At 44.7% G+C, this 21038-nt stretch overlaps 1 protein-coding gene across 1 annotated transcript in view; it reads right to left on the reverse strand.

Moving 5' to 3' along the window:
- Positions 1–21038, reverse strand: part of LOC126259243 (protein bric-a-brac 1-like) — an 885843-nt gene that overhangs the window by 330668 nt on the left and 534137 nt on the right. The window contains exon 2 of the mRNA XM_049955867.1: positions 2967–3020. Coding sequence (XP_049811824.1) covers positions 2967–3020 — 54 coding nt within the window. The remainder of the gene's footprint in view (positions 1–2966; positions 3021–21038) is intronic.

Below are 21038 nucleotides of genomic sequence, written 5' to 3' on the forward strand. Positions count from 1 at the left end.
CGGCAAGGGAACTTGCTGTTCCAACAGGACAATGCACGTCCGCATGTATCCCGTGCCACCCAACGTGCTCTAGAAGGTGTAAGGCAACTACCCTGGCCAGCAAGATCTCCGGATCTGTCCCCCATTGAGCATGTTTGGGACTGGATGAAGCGTCGTCTCACGCGGTCTGCACGTCCAGCACGAACGCTGGTCCAACTGAGGCGCCAGGTGGAAATGGCATGGCAAGCCGTTCCACAGGACTACATCCAGCATCTCTACGATCGTCTCCATGGGAGAATAGCAGCCTGCATTGCTGCGAAAGGTGGATATACACTGTACTAGTGCCGACATTGTGCATGCTCTGTTGCCTGTGTCTATGTGCCTGTGGTTCTGTCAGTGTGATCATGTGATGTATCTGGCCCCAGGAATGTGTCAATAAAGTTTCCCCTTCCTGGGACAATGAATTCACGGTGTTCTTATTTCAATTTCCAGGAGTGTATATATTCAGAAACAAAACCTCACTGAAGATTGCAAAACGTCGCCAGAACGTACACTAACACAAACAAACGTGTTCTTTATCGATATATACTACAAATCCTGCACTGTCTCAGGCGCTGTTAGCTCAACAGGGTGCACCACGAAACGCAAACAAGAATTACGCTTCTTTTGTACTTTTTTTATATTGAGAAAGCACTCCTCAGTAACAATAAATGTCAGTAAGCAACGTAACATATCATTTTTCTGTGTATGATACGGCATGGCAGAAGTGATTTTTTAAGAGTGGTAACGCGCACAATGTCGCGCTACTATAATCTACTTAGCCACTTGCGACACTGCAGTTTCAAAATCCCTTGAGTTTCCTACTTCACCATTAATATTAATATATTTTGCTCCTATGTAAGAAAAGCTCCAAGACACGGACGCGCGCGCACGCAGGCACGCACGCACGCACGCACACACACACACACACACACACACACACACACACACACACACACATGGGAACCGATGTTCTAGAAAGTAGGCACAACTGTACCTGGGAACTACAAAATTTGTGAAGAGGCGCCGCCACTTATTGTATGCAGCTCGCCAGATCTGCCTGCCTCCCTTAACAACGAGCCACATTAAAGATGCAGACGGTGGTTTCTCTTGAGCAGAAGTTAAAAATTAACTATAACACTGCGCAGATTGAAAACCATAGCAAAATTCATTGTGTAGCAACAGAATAGAAACTGTTTGCTACAGAGGGCAACAATTTATCTTTTGTGAAGTATGCGAAACACCTCTACACTCTTCGTGCAACTATTTATGAGTGTCAGCAGCAAGCAGCGAAAACTTACGTTTCGTCTTATACCACTTTTAAAAGAACTTCGAAGCATGATCGTATAAAACTGACAAACGTGCCATTTTGCACTCCATTTGGCCAAGGAAATCTTCATTTCACACAAAGTGCCAAATTTAGAGAGGAGATGTATACAAAGGACCACACGCACGGAAGAACCACGAAGGCGTAACTGGCCAGTTAAAGTACTGTTGCGAAACGAGGAAAGGAGATTTCTTCGCTGACCGACTATCCTAATCGCACTGAGTGTCGACCAAACTTCTCCACCGAAATAATTCTTGTGTCCTCCTTCACTGGCAGCGAACACCAGATAACATCTGAATAATCAGTATTGTCGCGAAGCTTCCACAGCGATACGACGCGAAACTTATCTTGAAAAAGTCTAAGAAGGTATTCTTTTAGAATCATTTTACATATACCGGATAAAAAAATCAGTCATCCCCACGAGGAACTGCGCTAGTAACATGTAACACCCCAGATCGGGGAGGGAGGCAATGCAAGTTTCTTCACGTATGCCATATTCAGCTGATGCCATTATTAGTTATTAGATCCTATAGAGTTACCAAATGATGGGGATATTGATTACTAAGCTGTTTAGCGGGCCAGTCTAGGTTCAACAAGACGTCTTAGTGTTCGTCGAACCAAAGATCCTATCGGTAGCTTGGTCAATGATTTCTGTTCGTGATCAGCATGACGGTAGAGTATACAGTATTCAATACTCTGACATTTGCTCCACTGAGCACTCATTGTGCCTGAACATCAGTGTTGTCATCTTGGAAGAAAGCAATGTCCACAGCATATTCCTAATGAAGATGTGGAAGAAAGGGCAACACTTGGTCAGCGAGAATACTGAATTAAACATCACGGTTGATGCCCGCGATAGCCTGAGAGCTACATCCGCTGACAGCAGCTGTCCGTGTAGGGTTTCAAGTGGATTGCCATTGAAAAGGCACGACAATCATCTCCCCTCTCTTTCAGTTAGAGTCTTTCTAGGACCATTGTTCTTACTCCGTGTTACATGGCGACAAGTGGTACAACATTTCTCGTGGACAAGTTGGAAAGTCCGCATTGATAACCATAAAATGGCCAACTTCATTTACGGTGTGGTCATGGACACGTTAGCTCCTTTTGTCATTTTGTTACGTCCCCACTTTGACCCACCTTAGAATTAGCTGACTCCATACAATTGACTGGTACATACACACCATTTAACTGCGCCTGAGGGTCTCATGAGCATCTAATACCAGTTCAGCATTACAAAGGGACCCGTGTGCTATTTTAAGAAGCGATTAATATTTTTAGAATTTTGATGAAGACTGGGTCGACAGTATAATTACTGACTGCAGTTATTCGGTGCGTGGTTGTTAAACATATCTATTGTGATTGAAGTTTCGACATTTCGTCACTGTCAAGTATAGTGGGCTTTAATACCGCACTGAATGACTTCATACACTACTATTTTACCCGGTGAGCTGAGTAGAGTTATGTAGGAATAGCAACCACTTATCTTGCAAGCGGTTTCTTGCCAGTTTAAAGACAAAAGCTACGACAGCAGGGCAAGGCTCGCCCTTCTGCTGGGAGGCAGCCGTCTCGTGGCGAGCGGGCTGCGGCGCGAGCTGGGCCAGGCGACAGCTGCGCTACTCACGAAGTCCTCCGGCGCTCCGTACTTCGAGTCCTCGGTATCATCATCCGCACTTACCTGCAACATATACACAAGTACTGTATCAAACAACATCACTCTCATTTATATACAAAACAGGAAGCGGTGACTACTAAGACAACTGTTACAAACATACAACTTTCCTCATAACATTAGGAGAAGGACCTTCAGGAAATGCATCTAATTTTATAATTAGTTATATTAGTGTGATGAACCAAAGACACTGGTACACCTGGCCAGTATCGTGTAGGGGCCCCCACGAGCACGCAAAAGTGCCGCAACAGGAAGTGACATGGACTCGACTAATGTCTGAAATAGTGCTGGGGGGAACTGACACCACGAATACTGTAGGGCTGTCCAGAAATACGTAACAGTATCAGGGGATGGAGATCTCTTCTGAACAGTACGTCGCAAAACATGCTAGATTTGCTCAATAATGTTCATTTCTGGGGAGTTTGGTGCCGAGTGTAAGTGTTTAAACTCAGAAGTGTTCCTAGAGCCACTCTGTACCAATTCTGGACATGTGGGGTGTCGCATTGCCCTTCTGGAATTGACCAATTCTGTCGGAATGCACAATGGACATGAATGTATGCAAGTAATCAGATAGGGTGCTTACGTACGTTTCACCTGTAGGAGTCGAATCTAGAAGCATCAGGGGTCCCATACCACTCCAACTACACACGACTCATACCATTATACAGCCTCCACCAGCTTCAACAATCGCCTCCTGACATGCAGGGTCCATGGATTCATGAGGTTGTCTCCATAACCGTATACGTCCATCCGCTCGATACAATTTGAAACGAGACTCGACCGACCAGGCAACATGTTTCCAGTCAACAGTCCAATGTCGGTGTTGACGGGCCCAGGCGAGGGGTAAAGCTTTTTGTCGTCCAGTCATCAAGGGTACAAGAGTTGGCCTTCGAATCCGAAAGCACATATCGATGATGTTTCGTTGAATGGATCGCCCGCTGACACTTGTTGATGGCCCAGCACTGAAATCTGCAGCAATTTGCGGAAGGGTTGCACTTTTGTCACGTTGGACGATTCTCTTCAGTCGTCGTTGGTCCCGTTCTTGTAGAATCTTTTTCCGGCCGCAGTAACGAGGAGATTTGATGTTTTACCGGATTCCTGATATCCACGGGACACTCAAGAAATGGCCGTACGGGAAAATCTCCATTTCATCGCTATCTCGGAGATTGTCCCATCGCTCGTGCGCCGACTATAACACCACATTCAAATCACTTAAATCTTGATACCCTGCCATTGTAGCAGCAGTTATCGATCTAACAACTGCGCTAGACACTTGTTGTCTTACATAGGCGTTGCCGACTGAAGCGCCGTATTCTGACCGTTTACGTATCTCTGTATTTGAATACACATGCGTATACCAGTTTCTTTGGCGCTTCAGTGTAAGTTTTTTCTTTTAATCAAACATGCATGTTTCAAAATGTTATATATCATCATCTGCATGTCTCGCTTCGTTTCTGCGACATACAGTAGAGGCAAAGGTGGAAAAATGGGCCCCTGCTGGTATTATGGGCCCCCTACATATTTGGAAGTACAGGCCACGAATTGTAGCGGAGAGCACATGAACTACTAGAACTAGTTGCCAAACTTCACTGTACAGTGCGCAGACATAGTAGCTGTCATGGTTTGTGAGTAGTTGTGCTGTGAATTTTTTCGCTGTCATCAAAAGTTTGAAAGGTTAGTTTTTACTTGAATAAAACTCACATTTCTAACATGTTATTAGTATAACTAAGGTAAGGTACGTATTTGGCTTGCTGTTGGGATACCGTTTTACGTTAATTAACGTCGGTTGCGAACCAAACTAACCGTAGGCAAGATCGTTTTTTCCAAGATGACGAGGGTGGATATATGGACCCCTTTTGCTGCTGGTATTATGGGCCCCGTAAAATCAATCAGCTATTGCTACTCTTTATGTTTCAGATGCCTCGAACACATCTTGTACCCCCAAAAAAATCGAAACGGCAATCGTGGGACAAAGCAAATATGGCAAATGCTATTGTAGCTATTAAAGAGAAAAAAATGGGGTTGAAAACAGCGGTTAAAGTGTACTCTGTCCCTCGTTCTACGCTCCACCGGTTTTACCACAGGGACTTGAGGACGAACTGGTTAAATATCTTCTCATTATGGAATCCAAATTCTACGGCCTTACCAGAAATGACGTCAGGCGCATGGCCTACCAGCTTTGCACAAGAAATAAAAAGTTGGTGTTTCTGTCCCTGATGTTGACGACGCTGTATGTCTATTTCGTGAAGGGATTTTTTCAAAGGACACAAAAGGTGAACTTTGGGCCCAGTGTATAGCCTGCGAGATGTGGACTCAAAACGAATGCGCTGGATGCAAAAAAGATGTTTATGTGTGTGACTATTGTAAATAGGCTAGGCGTAGGATGTGAAATCCATCCCAGTAGTAGACTAATTAACAATTTTCAGAGTGAATCTTTCTTTCATTGCACAGAAAAATTAAATAAAATTATATTTTTCAAATTTTTGTTTCTTTTTATTTCAAACTACCTTGGGGCCGTATTACCAGCACAAATTCTTGACGCAACAAAATGCAGAGTATCAGAAAAAAAATAAAATTTTGTTCTAAATATTAAAAAGTTGGACCAAAACATGTCGTAACTATTGCAGGACATACTAGAGAAATGTTTTATGTTAATTTCAGGTGATTATACTAAAAATAAAAGGTGTTATATAAGAAAAAAAACGGAGTGGGGGCCCATTTATCCACCTTTACCTCTATATAAAATTTTCAACAGTTTCGATTACTATTACAAATCTAAAACCACCAAGCGCCTGTCTTATTTGGCAGCCTCAGATCATTCACTGGTTTCGACTTATTATGAAGTTATCATCGGACGACCGATTTAAAAACAGAGAATGAGGATTACATAGAATACTTGGAATTCAAATTACAAATCAAAGTGGCTTCAATACTCAAATACATGTACTTGGAGATGTATCATCGTTGCTTATATCAACTGAACAGGTCAGGCGAGGCGACTACAATGAAAACATAGTTGTGCCCTAGTTACTGGAACTAAGGGGTACAGTTAATTACGTAACAATATAAAGATGACCAGTTGCTACGTTACGTATCAAAGTACGTGTAGTTATACATAGAAGTTAGTTAGATTTGTAATTTAGTTTCCTATATTTTACTATGTGATTTTTTCTTTCCTTTTTAGCAGCGCACCTGATGGTGTCTTGGTCGAAATCGGCTTGAATGACAGGGGCCTGAAATATTTGATTTAAAAAATTTACAAGACGACCACCGCGTTTCTCTAAGGTAGTTTATGCGTAGTCTATGTAAATTTAAAAGTGAATACACAGCGAATGCGACAACTATTTAGAACGTAGCATAGTCGTCTAGGGGAGTCGAGACGAACAATTTTATACAGGACACTTGCGGTCCATTAACCCGAGAAAAAACATCAAATTAGCCTACATAAACTGCTTAAGCTACAGCGTAGGCGAATCGCGCGCGATTTTCAATATTTTCTCCCTCTCTTACGCCACCAGCTTAGTCGGCTGTTTCGTTAACACTATTAACTTAAATTTTCCTATGACAGTAATGAAAGAAAGAAGACTTCTGTAATCGTTATGCAAACATCAATTACGTAAACAATTAGAAACTTAACCCTTACAAGCAAAGCAGTATCGTAATGAGGCCAGATAAACAAAGAGGTTTAATTCTTAATTTTATGCTGTTAAAATTCACAATATTTTGAGGTAAAATTTACCCAAAGGCAACGTTCGTGGTTGCCCAGTAGTTAGCACACTGGACTCGTATTCTTGAGGACGAAGGTTCAGACCCGTGTCCGACTGTTCGGATATAGGTTTCCGTGATTCGCCTACATCGCTCCAGGAAAATGACCGGATGGTTCCTTTGAAAGGACACGTCCGATTTGCTTCCCCATCCTTGACACCATCCGAGGTTGTGCTCCGTCTCTAACGACCTCGATGTCGACGGGACGTTAAACCCAATATTCGTTCTTCTTTTTGCGCGAACGTCAATTTTATATTTTTTAAATGTAAGAACAAGGGATTTTTAATATTAAAGGGCCATTTTAGATAAAATATTGCGCGAGGCGCATGCGCAGTAGCTTAGATAGCTTCTGTAGACCAGGTTGAGACTGCTTGCCGGTTGGATAGTCCGCAAGTGCCCTGTATAAAACTGTTCGTCTCTACTTGCCTTACGCCACTGTGGTTCATTCTAAACAGTTATGGTTTAGTATTTTGTCCATCTTTAGCAACTGTAGTTCTATACATCGAAAAATTTGAGAACCAGTTGCATAAGAAAAGTATTATTTCCTAAACCGGTTTCAGGCACTTCGTGCCCTTCTTCAAAAGGTTACAACCATCGTATTATTAGCGAGTGTCAACATTAACATGCGTGCAGCATAATGCTGTGGTCATGTAGTTCGTGGTGTCTGTACAAGCCTGTTCGGCTTCTTTACACCACTTCTGTACAGGCACTATGAACTATATCACCTCAGCAATATCCTGCATCTCTCACATTGTTGACACACACAACTAATGCGATAGTTCCTCCTGAAGAAGGGCGCTAAGTGCCTGAAACTGGCAAAGAAAATAAATTTCTTTTATGCAACTGGTTGAGGATTATTTCGATTTAGTTATAATTTACATTCTCTGCATAAAGAAATAAAGTACATTCACTGAAAACCGCAATAGGTGCAGAAACACGTCTGAGTAAGCAGTAAGGAAATAAGAAATACGTTCAATGTTTTGGAGAAATTAAGGAAACAATAAAAAACGGAAAAATTCGAAAACCACAAAAAATTCGAAAACCACAAAAAATTCGAAAACCACAAAAAATTCGAAAAGCGTAAAAGTTCAGAAAGTATAAAAATTCAGAAACCATATAAACCCTGTTACTTAACTGTATTGAGTCTCCAAATTAAACTGTATGCTCAAGGATATGAAAATTTCGATTTCACCTGCCAATGGTGAACGTCGTCTCGTTTCCGCAACTATAGTACTGGTATGGGCATTAGAGCCTACTAACACAACCCTGATATTTCGATAAACACGCTGAGGATGAGTATCACATTTTTACCTGTCTATTGCAACAAGCTAAATGGAGCTTCCTTCTTCAATTTCCCTGACGGAAAGCAATAAAAAAAGAAAACTATCTCTATGGTATTCATGTTCGCAGTCGCTCAGACTGAGCAATTACAAAATCGATAGAAATTAATGATTACACGGCGAAGACAGACACGTAAGTTTCCGCCAGTGGTTCTCAGGTGAATACAGTTGAGATTCTATGTTCTCCCACAGCATCGAACAACTACTGCTAAGTGGCCAAGTCAGAAAGATAGGACCAGCTAAGTAGGATGGTCCCTGGCGTAGGCCACACTACCTGTGGGGTTAATAGCTTCAGTGCAGCGTGCGAACCTTGGCCAGAGCTGGAGAGTGAGCGGCAGGCTGGAATCCATGGGTCGAGCTGTGCAGCCGCGGTCGTGATATACTTTCATCCGGCCACAGAGGATGATTTACGTCCCGCGTGGGCGCCGGCGGTCGGTCGGTCGGTCGGCCGGCCGGCCGGCCGGCGCGGCGCGGCTTAAACCGTTTAAAAATATAATGATTCCCTCGCAGGGGCCAGTTGCGCGCCCAAGGAAACCGTACAATAAATCCTCATTCGACGGGCCGGCCAGCAATCCGATCAGCGCTCGGCAAAGTTTAATTCGTCACTGTCATTTCGGCGGCGTCGGGTATTAGGCGGGCTGGCCGGTCGGCCCGCCAGGTCGATACTGGCGATCACTCGCGGCTTGTTGGTCGCTGGATCGATGGCGCAATAAGAATCGAGAGGGTTGCGAGGGGGAGGGGCAGTCTGGGAGAGGCAACGCGGGTGGAGCGGCTCAAATCGGCGGCCGCGAATCGCTGACAGTGGGCATGGGCAATGTAACCAGCGCGTGATTATTGTGCGGCTCTCATGTCGACTTCGCTTTCGATTATCCAGAATGGTACCGTACTCAGCTCGCACGTATCTGATTTGAAATATAGTGAACTATAAAAACGCCTAGTGCTAATAAATTCTAAAAGACGCGGAGTGTTGTTAGCACACGCAACAGTATTCTGTCGATACGGTATTGAAATAATTTAAAATATTTCAGCCGAAAAATAACATCTTGCTTTCTCTCAATGAGGATTGTATTCAGGCTGAGGCAGACAGATACAGTGTAACACATACTATACAAACTAAACATTCAAAGTTGAAATCAAAAACCTCTTGTAAGCAGGAGAACACAAACTACACGCTTCACTGACCCCAGAATCAGGACTACCGACCGACAGATATATGTAACGTGGCTCAATAGCCGAATATACTTCTACGTTGTCTCCTAATGTAAGATGTATTGCCCCTAGAAAGGGGCACAACTGGACAGATATACCCCGAGATACGTTCACTGAGCCTGAGGTTGCAATATTACGTCTCCTCTTGTCTCCACAATCAGTGCATAGGAATATTCCTGAGTCAATGCAGCCTGCGTAGTAAAATTAATCAAATGATATTCACCGTTCTCCAAACTCTCAAATTTCTGCAAGTTTCATTGCAATATCTGTAACACTGTAATGGCCTCAATGGCCTCGCCTGCTGCCCTCTGCTCTTGCTGGTACGGACGCCGCCTTACAACTTTCAGTCCTGACTGTGATTCACGCGTCAGCTTGCCCATCGTCTCTAGCTTAATCACTGTGATTATTATCAACCTGCTAAGAGAAATTAAGGACAGGTGTGGACATAATACACTTATATAAATAATAGTTTCAGACAGAGAGAAAGACAGGCAGAGAGAGAGAGAGAAGGCAGAGAGATACTGGATGCAGCCCTCAGGTATAAGTAAAAGCAGCCCATTGAATCAACTGACGTGACAGCACTCCAATGATTGACAAATAATGTTATGGCGACACTAGAAGTTATGCACAGTTGCCTGAGCAACGGCTTGGGTGAGCCGGCCGCTGTAGCCGAGCGGTTCTAGGCGCTTCAGTCCGGAACTGCGCTACTGGTTCAAATGGCTCTGAGCACTATGGGACTCAACTGCTGTGGTCATAAGTCCCCTAGAACTTAGAACTACGTAAACCTAACTAACCTAAGGACATCACACACATCCATGCCCGAGGCACGATTCGAACCTGCGACCGTAGCGGTCGTGCGGTTCCAGACTGTAGCGCCTTTAACCGCTCGGCCACTCCGGCCGGCTAACTGCGCTACTGCTATGGTCGCATGTTCGAATCCTGCCTCAGGCATGGATGTGTGTGATGTCCTTAGGTTAGTTAGGTTAAAGTAGTTCGAAGTCTAGGGGACAGCTGACCTCAGATGTTAAGTCCCATAGTGCTTACAAGGGAACCTCCCCATCGCACCCCCCTGAGATTTAGTTATAAGTTGGCACAGTGGATAGGCCTTGAAAAACTGAACACAGATCAATCGAGAAAACAGGAAGAAGTTGTGTGGAAATATGAAAAAAATAAGCAAAATATACAAACTGAGTAGTCCATGCAGAAGATAGGCAACATCAAGGTTAGCGTCAGCTCACGAGCGCCGTGGTCCCGTGGTTATCGTGAGCAGCTGCGGAACGAGAGGTCCTTGGTTCAAATCTTCCCCTGCGCGAGAAGTTTACTTTCTTTATTTTCGCAAAGTTATGATCTGTCCGTTCGATCATTGACGTCCTTGTTCACTGTAATTAGTTTAGTGTCTGTGTTTTGCGACCGCACCGCAAAACCGTGCGATTAGTAGACGAAAGGACGTGTCTCTCCAATGGGAACCGAAAACATTTGATCGCAAGGTCATAGGTCAACCGATTCCTCCACAGGAAAACACGTCTGATATATTCTGCACGACACTCGTGACGGCATGTGCGTCACATGACAGGAATATGCTGTCGACCCACCTAACTTGTACACTTGGCGAATGGGTATAAAGATTCTTCTACCTTGCCCGATTTAGGTTTTCTTGTGGATGTGATAACCACTCCCAATAAAGTGATGAAAACATAATAATTTGTCACATGAACTGCAACAAATGAATGCAACAGTTTCACAGTTTTCCCTGTGCTCTGTCAAAACACATGTTTTTAACGTTTTTGCGCTGTAGTCGACTGACGTCGTGTGTTTCGATATTTGTTTAGGTGTAGCGTCCCCATACTACGGCGGTGTTACCTCGCATCGGACGGACAGATAATAATTGTCTGAAAACAAAAAATTAAAATTTTCGCTCGAGGGAAGGCTTGAACCAAGGACCTCTCGTCCCGCAGCTGCTAACGCTAACCACGGGACCACGGCGCTGCTCAGCTCACACCCTCTTTGATGTTGCATATCTGCAACATGGACTCCTCAGTTTGTATATTTTGCTTATTTTTTTCATAGTACCACACAACTTCTTCCTGTTTTCTCGATTGATCTGTGTTCAGTTTCTCGAGGCCTATCTACTGTGCCAACTTATAACTAAATCTGAGGGGGGTGCGATGGGGAGGTTCCCTTGTTAGAGCCATTTGAACCATTTTTTGAGCATGGGTGACTCTGAGGTTCGGCTGTGATCGTACTTTTGAGTTATAATCATGCTATGTGTTAATCAAGTTGTTGGGACGAATGAGGAACAAGATGCTAAAACACTTTGCTCATTGAAAACATGAAACATTCCCTAACCTTCTTAGACTTCAGCACTTAGGTACCAATATACTGCTAAAACATGCGCCCAAACTTGGTCCAAGTGACCCGGAGGTCTACTCTTCTAACAGCTGAAACACGCGTTGATTTCTTCACGGGGTTCTAAAGAGTGAGCAAGTGTGCTACATTTGGGTGCTACATAAAATCTCGCCTCCTAAAGAAAACTGTCGATTGACGAAAGTGGCACTACTTTTTATTGCCAACCAGTTTATTTTGCAGCAGTTCTGGAATACTGAGCTGCCAGGCAATGGTATCTGCTAACGGCTAACTTCATCTTGCAGGCGTATCCCTGCGCGTGAAAGTATTGGAGATTCTACAAATTCCTGGCTTCAACGGAAATCGGAAGTTTGGTGGTAATTAGTAACCTTCTAATACAACTTGGTACCGACTCGCTAAAATTAGGGAGAATGCCTTCATACTTATGTATTATCATAATTATTTCATCATCTCTCGGTTGCCCTCCAATAAACAAAATTGATGTGCAAATTTTCCACTCCTTAATTCCTGAAGTTCCTGGCTTAATTTCTAGGGTCAAATGCTTCATTTTGTTTAGTCTAATTAATTCTGAAGTTTTATCGCCATCCCTTGGCTTCATAACATCGCCCCACTGATCACCATTCTTGAATATTATGCATCAGTCCTCGAGAGGAGTCAAGCTTCGTTGACTGTTACGTGTGAGCTTACAGCGTATTTGCAAGGTATTTGTACACTGATGGAAAAGAAATCGCAACACCAAGAAGGAGTAATGCGATATCGACGGAAGTTGGCAGTTTCTACATCTGAAAGATGTCTACTTACATTTCGCGCCAGTCGCATGAGAGCAGCGCTAGCAGCGCCACTACGAGGATGCAAAACAGATTTACTTTAAATACGTGCAGTAACGGTCGTGTGCGTTAGTTACCTTTGAGACTGAACGTGGTGAACTGATGTTAGCCAAGAATGCCTTTAAGGCGACAAAGAGGCCTTTATCAACAGCTCACTGAGTTTAAACGAGGTCGTGTAATGGGGCTACGAGAAGCTGCATGTTCCTTGTGCGGTTTTGCAGAAAGACACGGCAGGAACGCAGCCACTGTACATAACTGCTGACAGACGTAATCACAAGAAGGTGCGGTCGTAAGAAGGCCGGACTCTGGACGGCAACGTGGCGCTACGGAAAGGGAAGACCATCATATTTGGCGTATGGCTCTGGCGCATCGTACTGCACTGCATCTGCAGCAGCAATCTGAGCAACATTTGACAACCCAGTGACACAACGAACTGTTACAAATCGATTACTTCAAGGACAGCTCCGAGCCAGACGTCCTGTAGCACTGACCCCAAACCACCGCCATTTGCGACTTTGGTGGTGTCAAGCGAGGGCTGAATGGAGGGTACGGTGGAGCTCTGTTGGGTTTTCTGATAACAGCTGGTTCTGCTTCGGTGCCAATGATGGTGGTGTGTTGGTTAGGAGGAGGCTAGTTGAGGGCCTGCAATCAACCATTCTGCGTGCTAGACATACTGGTCCCACATCTGGAGTTACGGTTCGGGGTGCGATTTCGTATGACAGCAGGAGCACTCTCGTGGTCATCCCACCCACCCTGACTGCAAATTTGTACCGGAGTCCGGTGATTCGATCTGTTGTGCTGCCATTCATGAACATCATTCCAGGGGTTGTTTTACAACAGGACAACGCTAGCCCACATACCGCTGTTGTAACCCAACTTGCTCTACGGAGTGTCAACACAGTGGCTTTGCCTGCTCGATCACCAGATCTGTCTGCCGTCGAGCACATATGGGACATCATCGGACGACACCTCCAGCGTCATCCACGAACAGCGTTACCCGCCCCTTTATTGAGCGACCAAGTGGAAGAGGCATGGAACTCCTTCCGACAAACTGACAAAATGGTTCAAATGGCTCTGAGCACTATGGGACTCAACATCTTAGGTCATAAGTCCCCTAGAACTTAGAACTACTTAAACCTAACTAACCTAAGGACATCACACACACCCATGCCCGAGGCAGGATTCGAACCTGCGACCGCAGCAGTCCCGCGGTTCCGGACTGCAGCGCCAGAACCGCTAGACCACCGCGGCCGGCGACAAACTGACATCCGGAACGTGTACAACACTACGCATGCACATTTCCATGCCTCTATTTAACATTCTGGCGGTTACGCCAGTTATTAATGTACCAGTATTTCACATTTGCAATGGCTTATCTCGCGCTTACATTAACCTGTGATACTGCGATGTTAATCACGTAAATATGTTACCTAGACAAACGTATTTCCGAAATTTAATACTCTACATTAATTATTGTTTGGTGCTGCGGTTCTTCAGACAAGAAGCTGTCCACAGCGCGCCACGCGGCCTCGTTGACGAGGTGAGACGGCGGGCAGGCACTCGCGGCGTCGGCGTCCCAGCCGCCTGGCGACAAACGGTGCTGCCCCCACCCGGCGCACCGCGACTCAGTGATTGACGGCGGCCTCCGCGGCCGCCGACGACGGCATTACTCCACAGCGCGCCGGACTACACCACGGAAACAGCCGCTCCGGTTACCATCACGACTCAATGTCGCTCTGAATTATCATACACAGGTCGCTGTAATAGAAGTCATCTTTCTGAATCGCACGGTTATAGCTGTAATTCTTCTGCAGCATTGTAAGGTGTATGTCAACGTCTATGGCGAACGTCTGTCAGCATTGGCAAACCATTGTTTGGTATCAATGAAGGGCAAGCGACAGGGAGAAGGTAAATCGTGATGTGCCTCAATTTGGACCTCAACACCGATAACATTAATCCGCCTGCAAAAGACGCAACTCGACTTTCGAACTGAGATAATGTTTGCTATCAGTCTTTTCACGTACCCATCGCCAAAGTAAAGCACTAATAATTTATCTAGAGACTAGAACATATATTAGCACTGCGCTGCCGTTAGTTGTTACTCTTCACATCTCAGGCAGAATTTGCCCCAGTCATTAAGTTCGACGTGGGTTACAATGACTTGCATTTCTAATTTGTATATTCCACGTGGCTGTGATGAGACATTCCACGAATCTGTTGAGAAAACATAACGGCTACCAACAACTCCGGTTTTCTTGTACACAGACGCGGGAAAAAGACTGGCAAAATACGGAGATAAGATCAACTACTCAAAAATGGCTCTGAGCACTATGGGACTCAACATCGTAGGTCATAAGTCCCCTAGAACTTAGAACTACTTAAACCTAACTAACCTAAGGACATCACACACACCCATGCCCGAGGCAGGATTCGAACCTGCGACCGTAGCAGCCCCGCGGTTCCGGACTGCAGTGCCAGAACCGCACGGCCACCGCGGCCGGCGATCAACTACTGCTCGTGGGGTTAGTATCTTTTCATCGTCGGAAATAATTAAAGCACAGTAAATCAGTTATGAAATTGGTAGTTAGTTTCAGTTCAGTACACTACTCGGCATTTTCCTATAGGAAATGGCGTTCTGTGTGCTACAGCTTTCCTTTGACCTGACACCCACCCAGTACAACTCGCTTTCTTTCACACACACACACACACACAAATATATATATATATATATATATATATATATATATATATATATATATATATATATATATATATACTTTAAAGACTTTATTTCAAAATTAGTGTTACGAAGTCTATAAGGCCACGTTCACCTTTCTGCCACTTCCCCCCCCCCCCCCCGCCCCTCCTGGAAAAAATTCTGTATTTGCGTCTCGTGAAATTATTCAGAGATCGCGCCCTGGTACACTTTGTTGGTCTCCTGCAAATACCTTCCCACTTCACACAATTTTTCTGTGCAGGGAGTTAACAATAGAAAGAGAGACCCCGCACAATAACTAATACTACCTTTCAAACAAGTAACGAAGAAAGACTTGGGTTTTTAGAGATTATTGTGTCAGGTCTGCTCCGACGAATATACAATGTCCCAATTGGTTATTTTCCGCAGATAAACTGTTTAAACGACTGTAGATTAATCGTCCTAGACAAATAGTAATAAATGGTAAGCATACAGTGACTTAAAACTACGAATCTCTGAGATCGCAAGTCGACTGTTGGTTCTTGTAAAGTTCCGTGCCATCAGGCAAAACTGTGTACCAAGTATTTAGCTACAGGGGTTTTACTGTGATCTTCAGCAGTCCCTAAGTGGCTTTGCCTTATGAGTGCGGATGGATTCCCGAAAGCGTGGGACCAGTATTCAAATACCAGAAGATACACTGAAGAGATGCAGCGAATGTAGCTACTTTGGGCGGGAGCTAAATAAATGTCATTTACTGATTCTGATACTACGCTTTATATTAAATATTGCACGGTAGCATTACTATCGAACACCTGTTACAAGTACGCAGGCCGAATCTGTGAAAGAACTGACGGCTTTACAACGTTTCACGTGCTCGAGTACAAGGAGAGAAAGCGTTAAATGGTGCACCGATCACAGAGGGCGGCCCCGAGAGGCAGAAGAGATCTTTGTTCCGGTGACGCTTTCAACTGTAGCGCGAGCGGTGGCTGGTGGCTTTGCGGGAAAAGACGCCGGGGGCGGCGGCGGCCCGGCCGTGACAAATGCAGACGTGGCGCTACAAAGCGGCCTTGTTTACAGCGCCGTGGCTTAGCCGAGACCGCGCGGGATTCGCGCGTCCTGTCGCCGGCACTCGATTACAGGGCAGGCCCGGCCCGCGGGGACACTCCCAAATGACCGCCGTTTGAGCGCCCGCGCCACCAAAAATGCGTGCAGCGATGCACTGCGGTTTCATCCACGATAATACACGGACCGAGCGCAAAAGGCAAACACAAAAAGGAAAAAAGAAAGTAAATAAAAGCGAAAACAGTGAGCTTCCCTGGGAAAATGTAGCCTATCAGTTCACAAAACACCGGTGTAACCTACTTCTGCTCAGGCTCGGATAGAGTGCACCTAAATTGTAAACTGTGCTTCTAAATGAAAACGCGGAGCACAGTCTGATAGAGAAACCAGCGCAGAATCCAGTGTTGCAGGTATTCTTCAATGCGACTACCTTAAATAATGAGTTTTTAAGTATTTGCAATTTACGCAAATGGTGGCGAAAGGAGTTCGTGACAGGGCTTTTATGCCATTGCTCCGTTCCGACGTGCCGCATAGTAGATAGCGAACAATAAGGGTACGGAATTGCCTCAGTCATTCACTAAAACCCGGCTACACTAGCACCATGCAGTTCAATGTCGGTAATACGATTAGAAATTTTATTTTGTTTTCCTGTTTTATCCGCAACTAGAGTAGCAGGTACTCTTTATCTACTTCCTGTATGTTTCCCCACTTTGCTTGCAGAATTTCCTGTTTCACACAGGCGCTGTCTAGCCTTGCACTTTTCAGCTCCCCTTACTGATCGTACCCTTATATTCAGGTATCCGCAGGAAACGCAAATGCGTACTATCGTTTCATTAAGAAGTATGCGGTATTTTCGTACATCTCTGTGACATCCCTTAAAAACCTTTGAGCTATCAAAACGAGCGGACTGCGGGAGTCCGATCGACCTCGGCTCTGTCCTAGCTAGGGCACTCCGACCGCACTCCTCCCTAGCGCCGCGACGAGTCAGCTCGAGGAACAGGAATAGGCCGCAGCCGGATGCCGGTACAGCGAGGCAGTCGGCTTCTCACAATTCTCTAGCAATACCAACTGTGTTGAATTAGATTTACATTCTGCGTTAGGAGTACCATGGCGTCTATACACTTGTCCCAAAAAAAATTAATAATAATAATAATAATAATAATAATAGAAGCTGGAGAAGCCACATCATTGAATGCTTAATGGAGCGATAAACAGACGGCTGCGTTCGTGGAGCGCAAGAACGCTCCTGGAGAGCAATTCTGGGCCAGTACTGCCCTAAGCAGTAACACCTCACTGGATGACAGTTTTCGAAAGGCAGATCATAGACACTACAGTGAACGTCAGCGTACGAAACTGGACGCGCGAATTGTCCTCCTAACAGCGGCTTACTTCTCCTCGTGTGATACTTCTGAACGAATCTTCCCGAACTGACACACAGTTCCTCTGCCCAACAGTTACTGGTTACTCAGCTACGAAGGTGGCGGTCGAAAACATCTTGTCAGTGTAATTCACTGGTTCCAAAATCTCATTTCCTTATTTTTTACTAACGCCGAATCAAAGACATATCATTTATCATTAGCATCATCATCGTCAACATCATCAACATTGCTTAAGATCACTTGTCTGCTAGGATTCAACTCTCCTCGTCTTATACACATATGAAGCAATACACGTAGCTCACGCAAAAGAAATGTCTATCGTTGAACAGCTGCATGAAAAAGCAACTGAACTGTAGGTTTGTGTGTGTCTAGAGCCACTGAGAATGCCTTAAAAATACAACATAGCTCAGTCGCACTTAAAACAATGAGCCATGTGAACATAGCGGAATATAAGACACCGACAACAGAACAAAGTAACATAGTAAATGTTAAGTGGTTATTAGTTTAATGAGACAGTTTCTCGGAACAAATTAAACTATCTATCCACTAAGAATCAAGAAGGATTCTGAACACTGTTCTAATTTGCTACGAAAGATACATCTTTTGCAAAAATAATAAAACGCATGTAGACAAAGCAAATATAAATAATTGTCTGTCGCATAAGGTAAAATTTCCTGAGAAATTTTTCCCAGTTACCTGGGAAAGCAAAAGAGCTTCATTTACAAATAAAGATTGCAATAAAAATGTAACGTTCTGATGTAAAATGTGTAGCTCGAGGATGTCACACACACCCGGCACCTGTAACGCCTACGAAGCGATTCTTCTTCAGGTCAGCAACTAACCAACTGATGTCAGCAGCAGTCAGCTAGTATAGAGTATATATGTTTACGGAGTGAGCACAGCGTACTGCGCGTGTTCTGAACATCAAATAGGGCTATTCATGCGATTTTAGGACGACGCTGTTTGTCTCCAATTTGCGAAACTTCAGGATTACATGTATTCGCCTTGTTTCAAATACGTTTCTGCACGTTTTTCCTTTAGGAACAGGTATGGTGCAGTACTGTCCTTGATACGGATGTAAAAATAAATAAATGAACTTTTCACAGGTACGTACAACTACTGTATAATTTAAATGTCATACTGATATGGGGCGCTTTGTACAAGTGTGTTGAAAAATATTCGAGACATATTTTATGGCCATGTGTTTGCGGAACAAGTGCTAGATAAATCTGCAAGCGTGTTAGTGTAAACTGCTAGTCATTGTCTACAAATTGGTGCTATGCTTATATGCCGATAAAATTTATAGATGACAGTCTGATTAATTTCCTCGAAGTTATGCTTTATTACGTCCAAATTGCAGCATTGATGTTGTATTTTTTTTGTGCATAGTGTTTGGTTTTACTTTTCTGATGAGATGGCGAAAATATGTTGTAGATATTTCACTTGTCTGCAAAAAGCAGGAGAGTAAATCAAGGAAAATTGTAAAAAATAATGGAGAAGCAGATAGTACAAATCCCTTTACAGTATTTACTGTAAGAGTTTCATACTTCGAACGCGTTTTTCTTCCGTGACACAGTCATTGTAACGCAATTGATTCGAAAAAGATACGACAATATGAATGACTAGAATAAAAAACGTAAAAAAACTATCGTTGGCAGTCACTTCTTATCCCGTTATGGAAAAAACATAAATAAAGTGGAATCTGAGCTATGATACTGAGGCGAAAGAGCACAATACCATTACTCTTCCCGTCTTTAAGACAACTTCAGTTCCAGGTATCATATTGTTAAGATGTCTGTAAAACACGTAAACAGAATTTCACGGTGCTTTTGTAGGTGATCTCGCTGTAGCAGTGACGTAAGAACAAAATACGCTAAGCGCTATACGGTCTTAACTGCAAGGTTCCAAAATCACGTGACTTGAGCTGCAGCAGATGCTGCGGGCAGAATTCTCGTTCTACGCATAAAAATGCTCACTCCATAGATATCTATACTCTACAAATACACCGTGGAAGTGGACACTCTCAGACATTTTGGTGTTCCGACTTCAATCGGTGGAACACAAATACATAAATCGAACACGAGACTATTTCTGCGAGAGGAATTCTTCACATTACGGCGGACACACTCGATTACACAGTCTTGCGGCCGTTGCGGGGGCTCGCTACGGAAGACGGGAGAGGAGATGGCAGTGATAGGGGGCTGGATTTGCGCTGACGAGCTGACCGCTGCGGCCGCGCGGCATTTAGCGTCCAATTGGCGCGCTAAACCGTTTAAAAATATAATGGTGGCGGCAGCGGCGAGGTGGGCAAGGAGAGAGGAGAGGATCAATTAGCGCAGCGCGGTGGGCGCGCCGGCCGCCAGCCACCGCCGCCTGTCGATATTTTCACACCTCCCCCTGCACGCCCCCGGCCCGCCCGGCCGGCGCAAAAAGTGGCCCCCGCGCGCGCCACCACCGGCAATTAGCCACCAGCGCTCAAAAGGCTCGCCTCACACCACAAATCCCGCTGCTCTCCCCCACCCACCCCCACCGCGTCTTACACCCCTGTCACAGGCGCCACGTCAACTGTTGTGTTAAAGGCTCGCTCAGGAGTATCAGGCCATTCCTTAGCTTTTGTAGTAACAGCCTCCCCTGGTGCTGTCTGCTTTCGCTAAACTGGCCACCTGCCTTACAGCTCGTGTGCCGACCGCGACCCACACAGCTTCCTCACCTACTTGCAGGCGTAATTGACCTTGACCTCTAGCTTAATCACTGTGGCTCTGATAGAACTACTAACAGAAACTGCGACAGCTGGAAAAATTATAAAGCTACGTAAATAAGAGCGGCAGACGGCCTCAAACAGACCAATTTTCATGGGTGTTTGAGGCGACTGTACAGGCTTCATTTCATCGAAATCGGATGATAGAAAAAAGATATCGTAATTTAAAGTTTTAACAAATGGTTCAAATGGCTCTGAGCACTATGGGACTTAACTTCTGAGGTCATCAGTCCCCTAGACTTAGAACTACTTAAACCTAACTAACCTAAGGACATCACACACATCCATGCCCGAGGCAGGATTCGAACCTACGACCGTAGCGGTCGCGCGGTTCCAGACTGAAGCGCCTAGAACCGCTCGGCCACACTGGCCGGCTAAAGTTTTAACAGTCTGCTCAGCTTAGTAGTCGCATATTTACCTTACTGAGGAATTAGTACACCAGAAAATCAATAGACGTCGCTGCTAGTTTTCTCACTTCAGCGACAGATGTATTTTCCTTCGTTTACGTCAGTGACATAATTGTGCGCCGATATCTTTCTTTACAAATACAAACAAACACAGAATTTATTTGATTAGGATATACGGGTTTACTTATTTCACTTTGCACTCCGTCTTCAGGCCACCAGTG

This window comes from Schistocerca nitens, chromosome 5 (assembly GCF_023898315.1).
Source record: "Schistocerca nitens isolate TAMUIC-IGC-003100 chromosome 5, iqSchNite1.1, whole genome shotgun sequence".
In the NCBI taxonomy this organism is placed as follows: Eukaryota; Metazoa; Arthropoda; class Insecta; order Orthoptera; family Acrididae; genus Schistocerca; species Schistocerca nitens.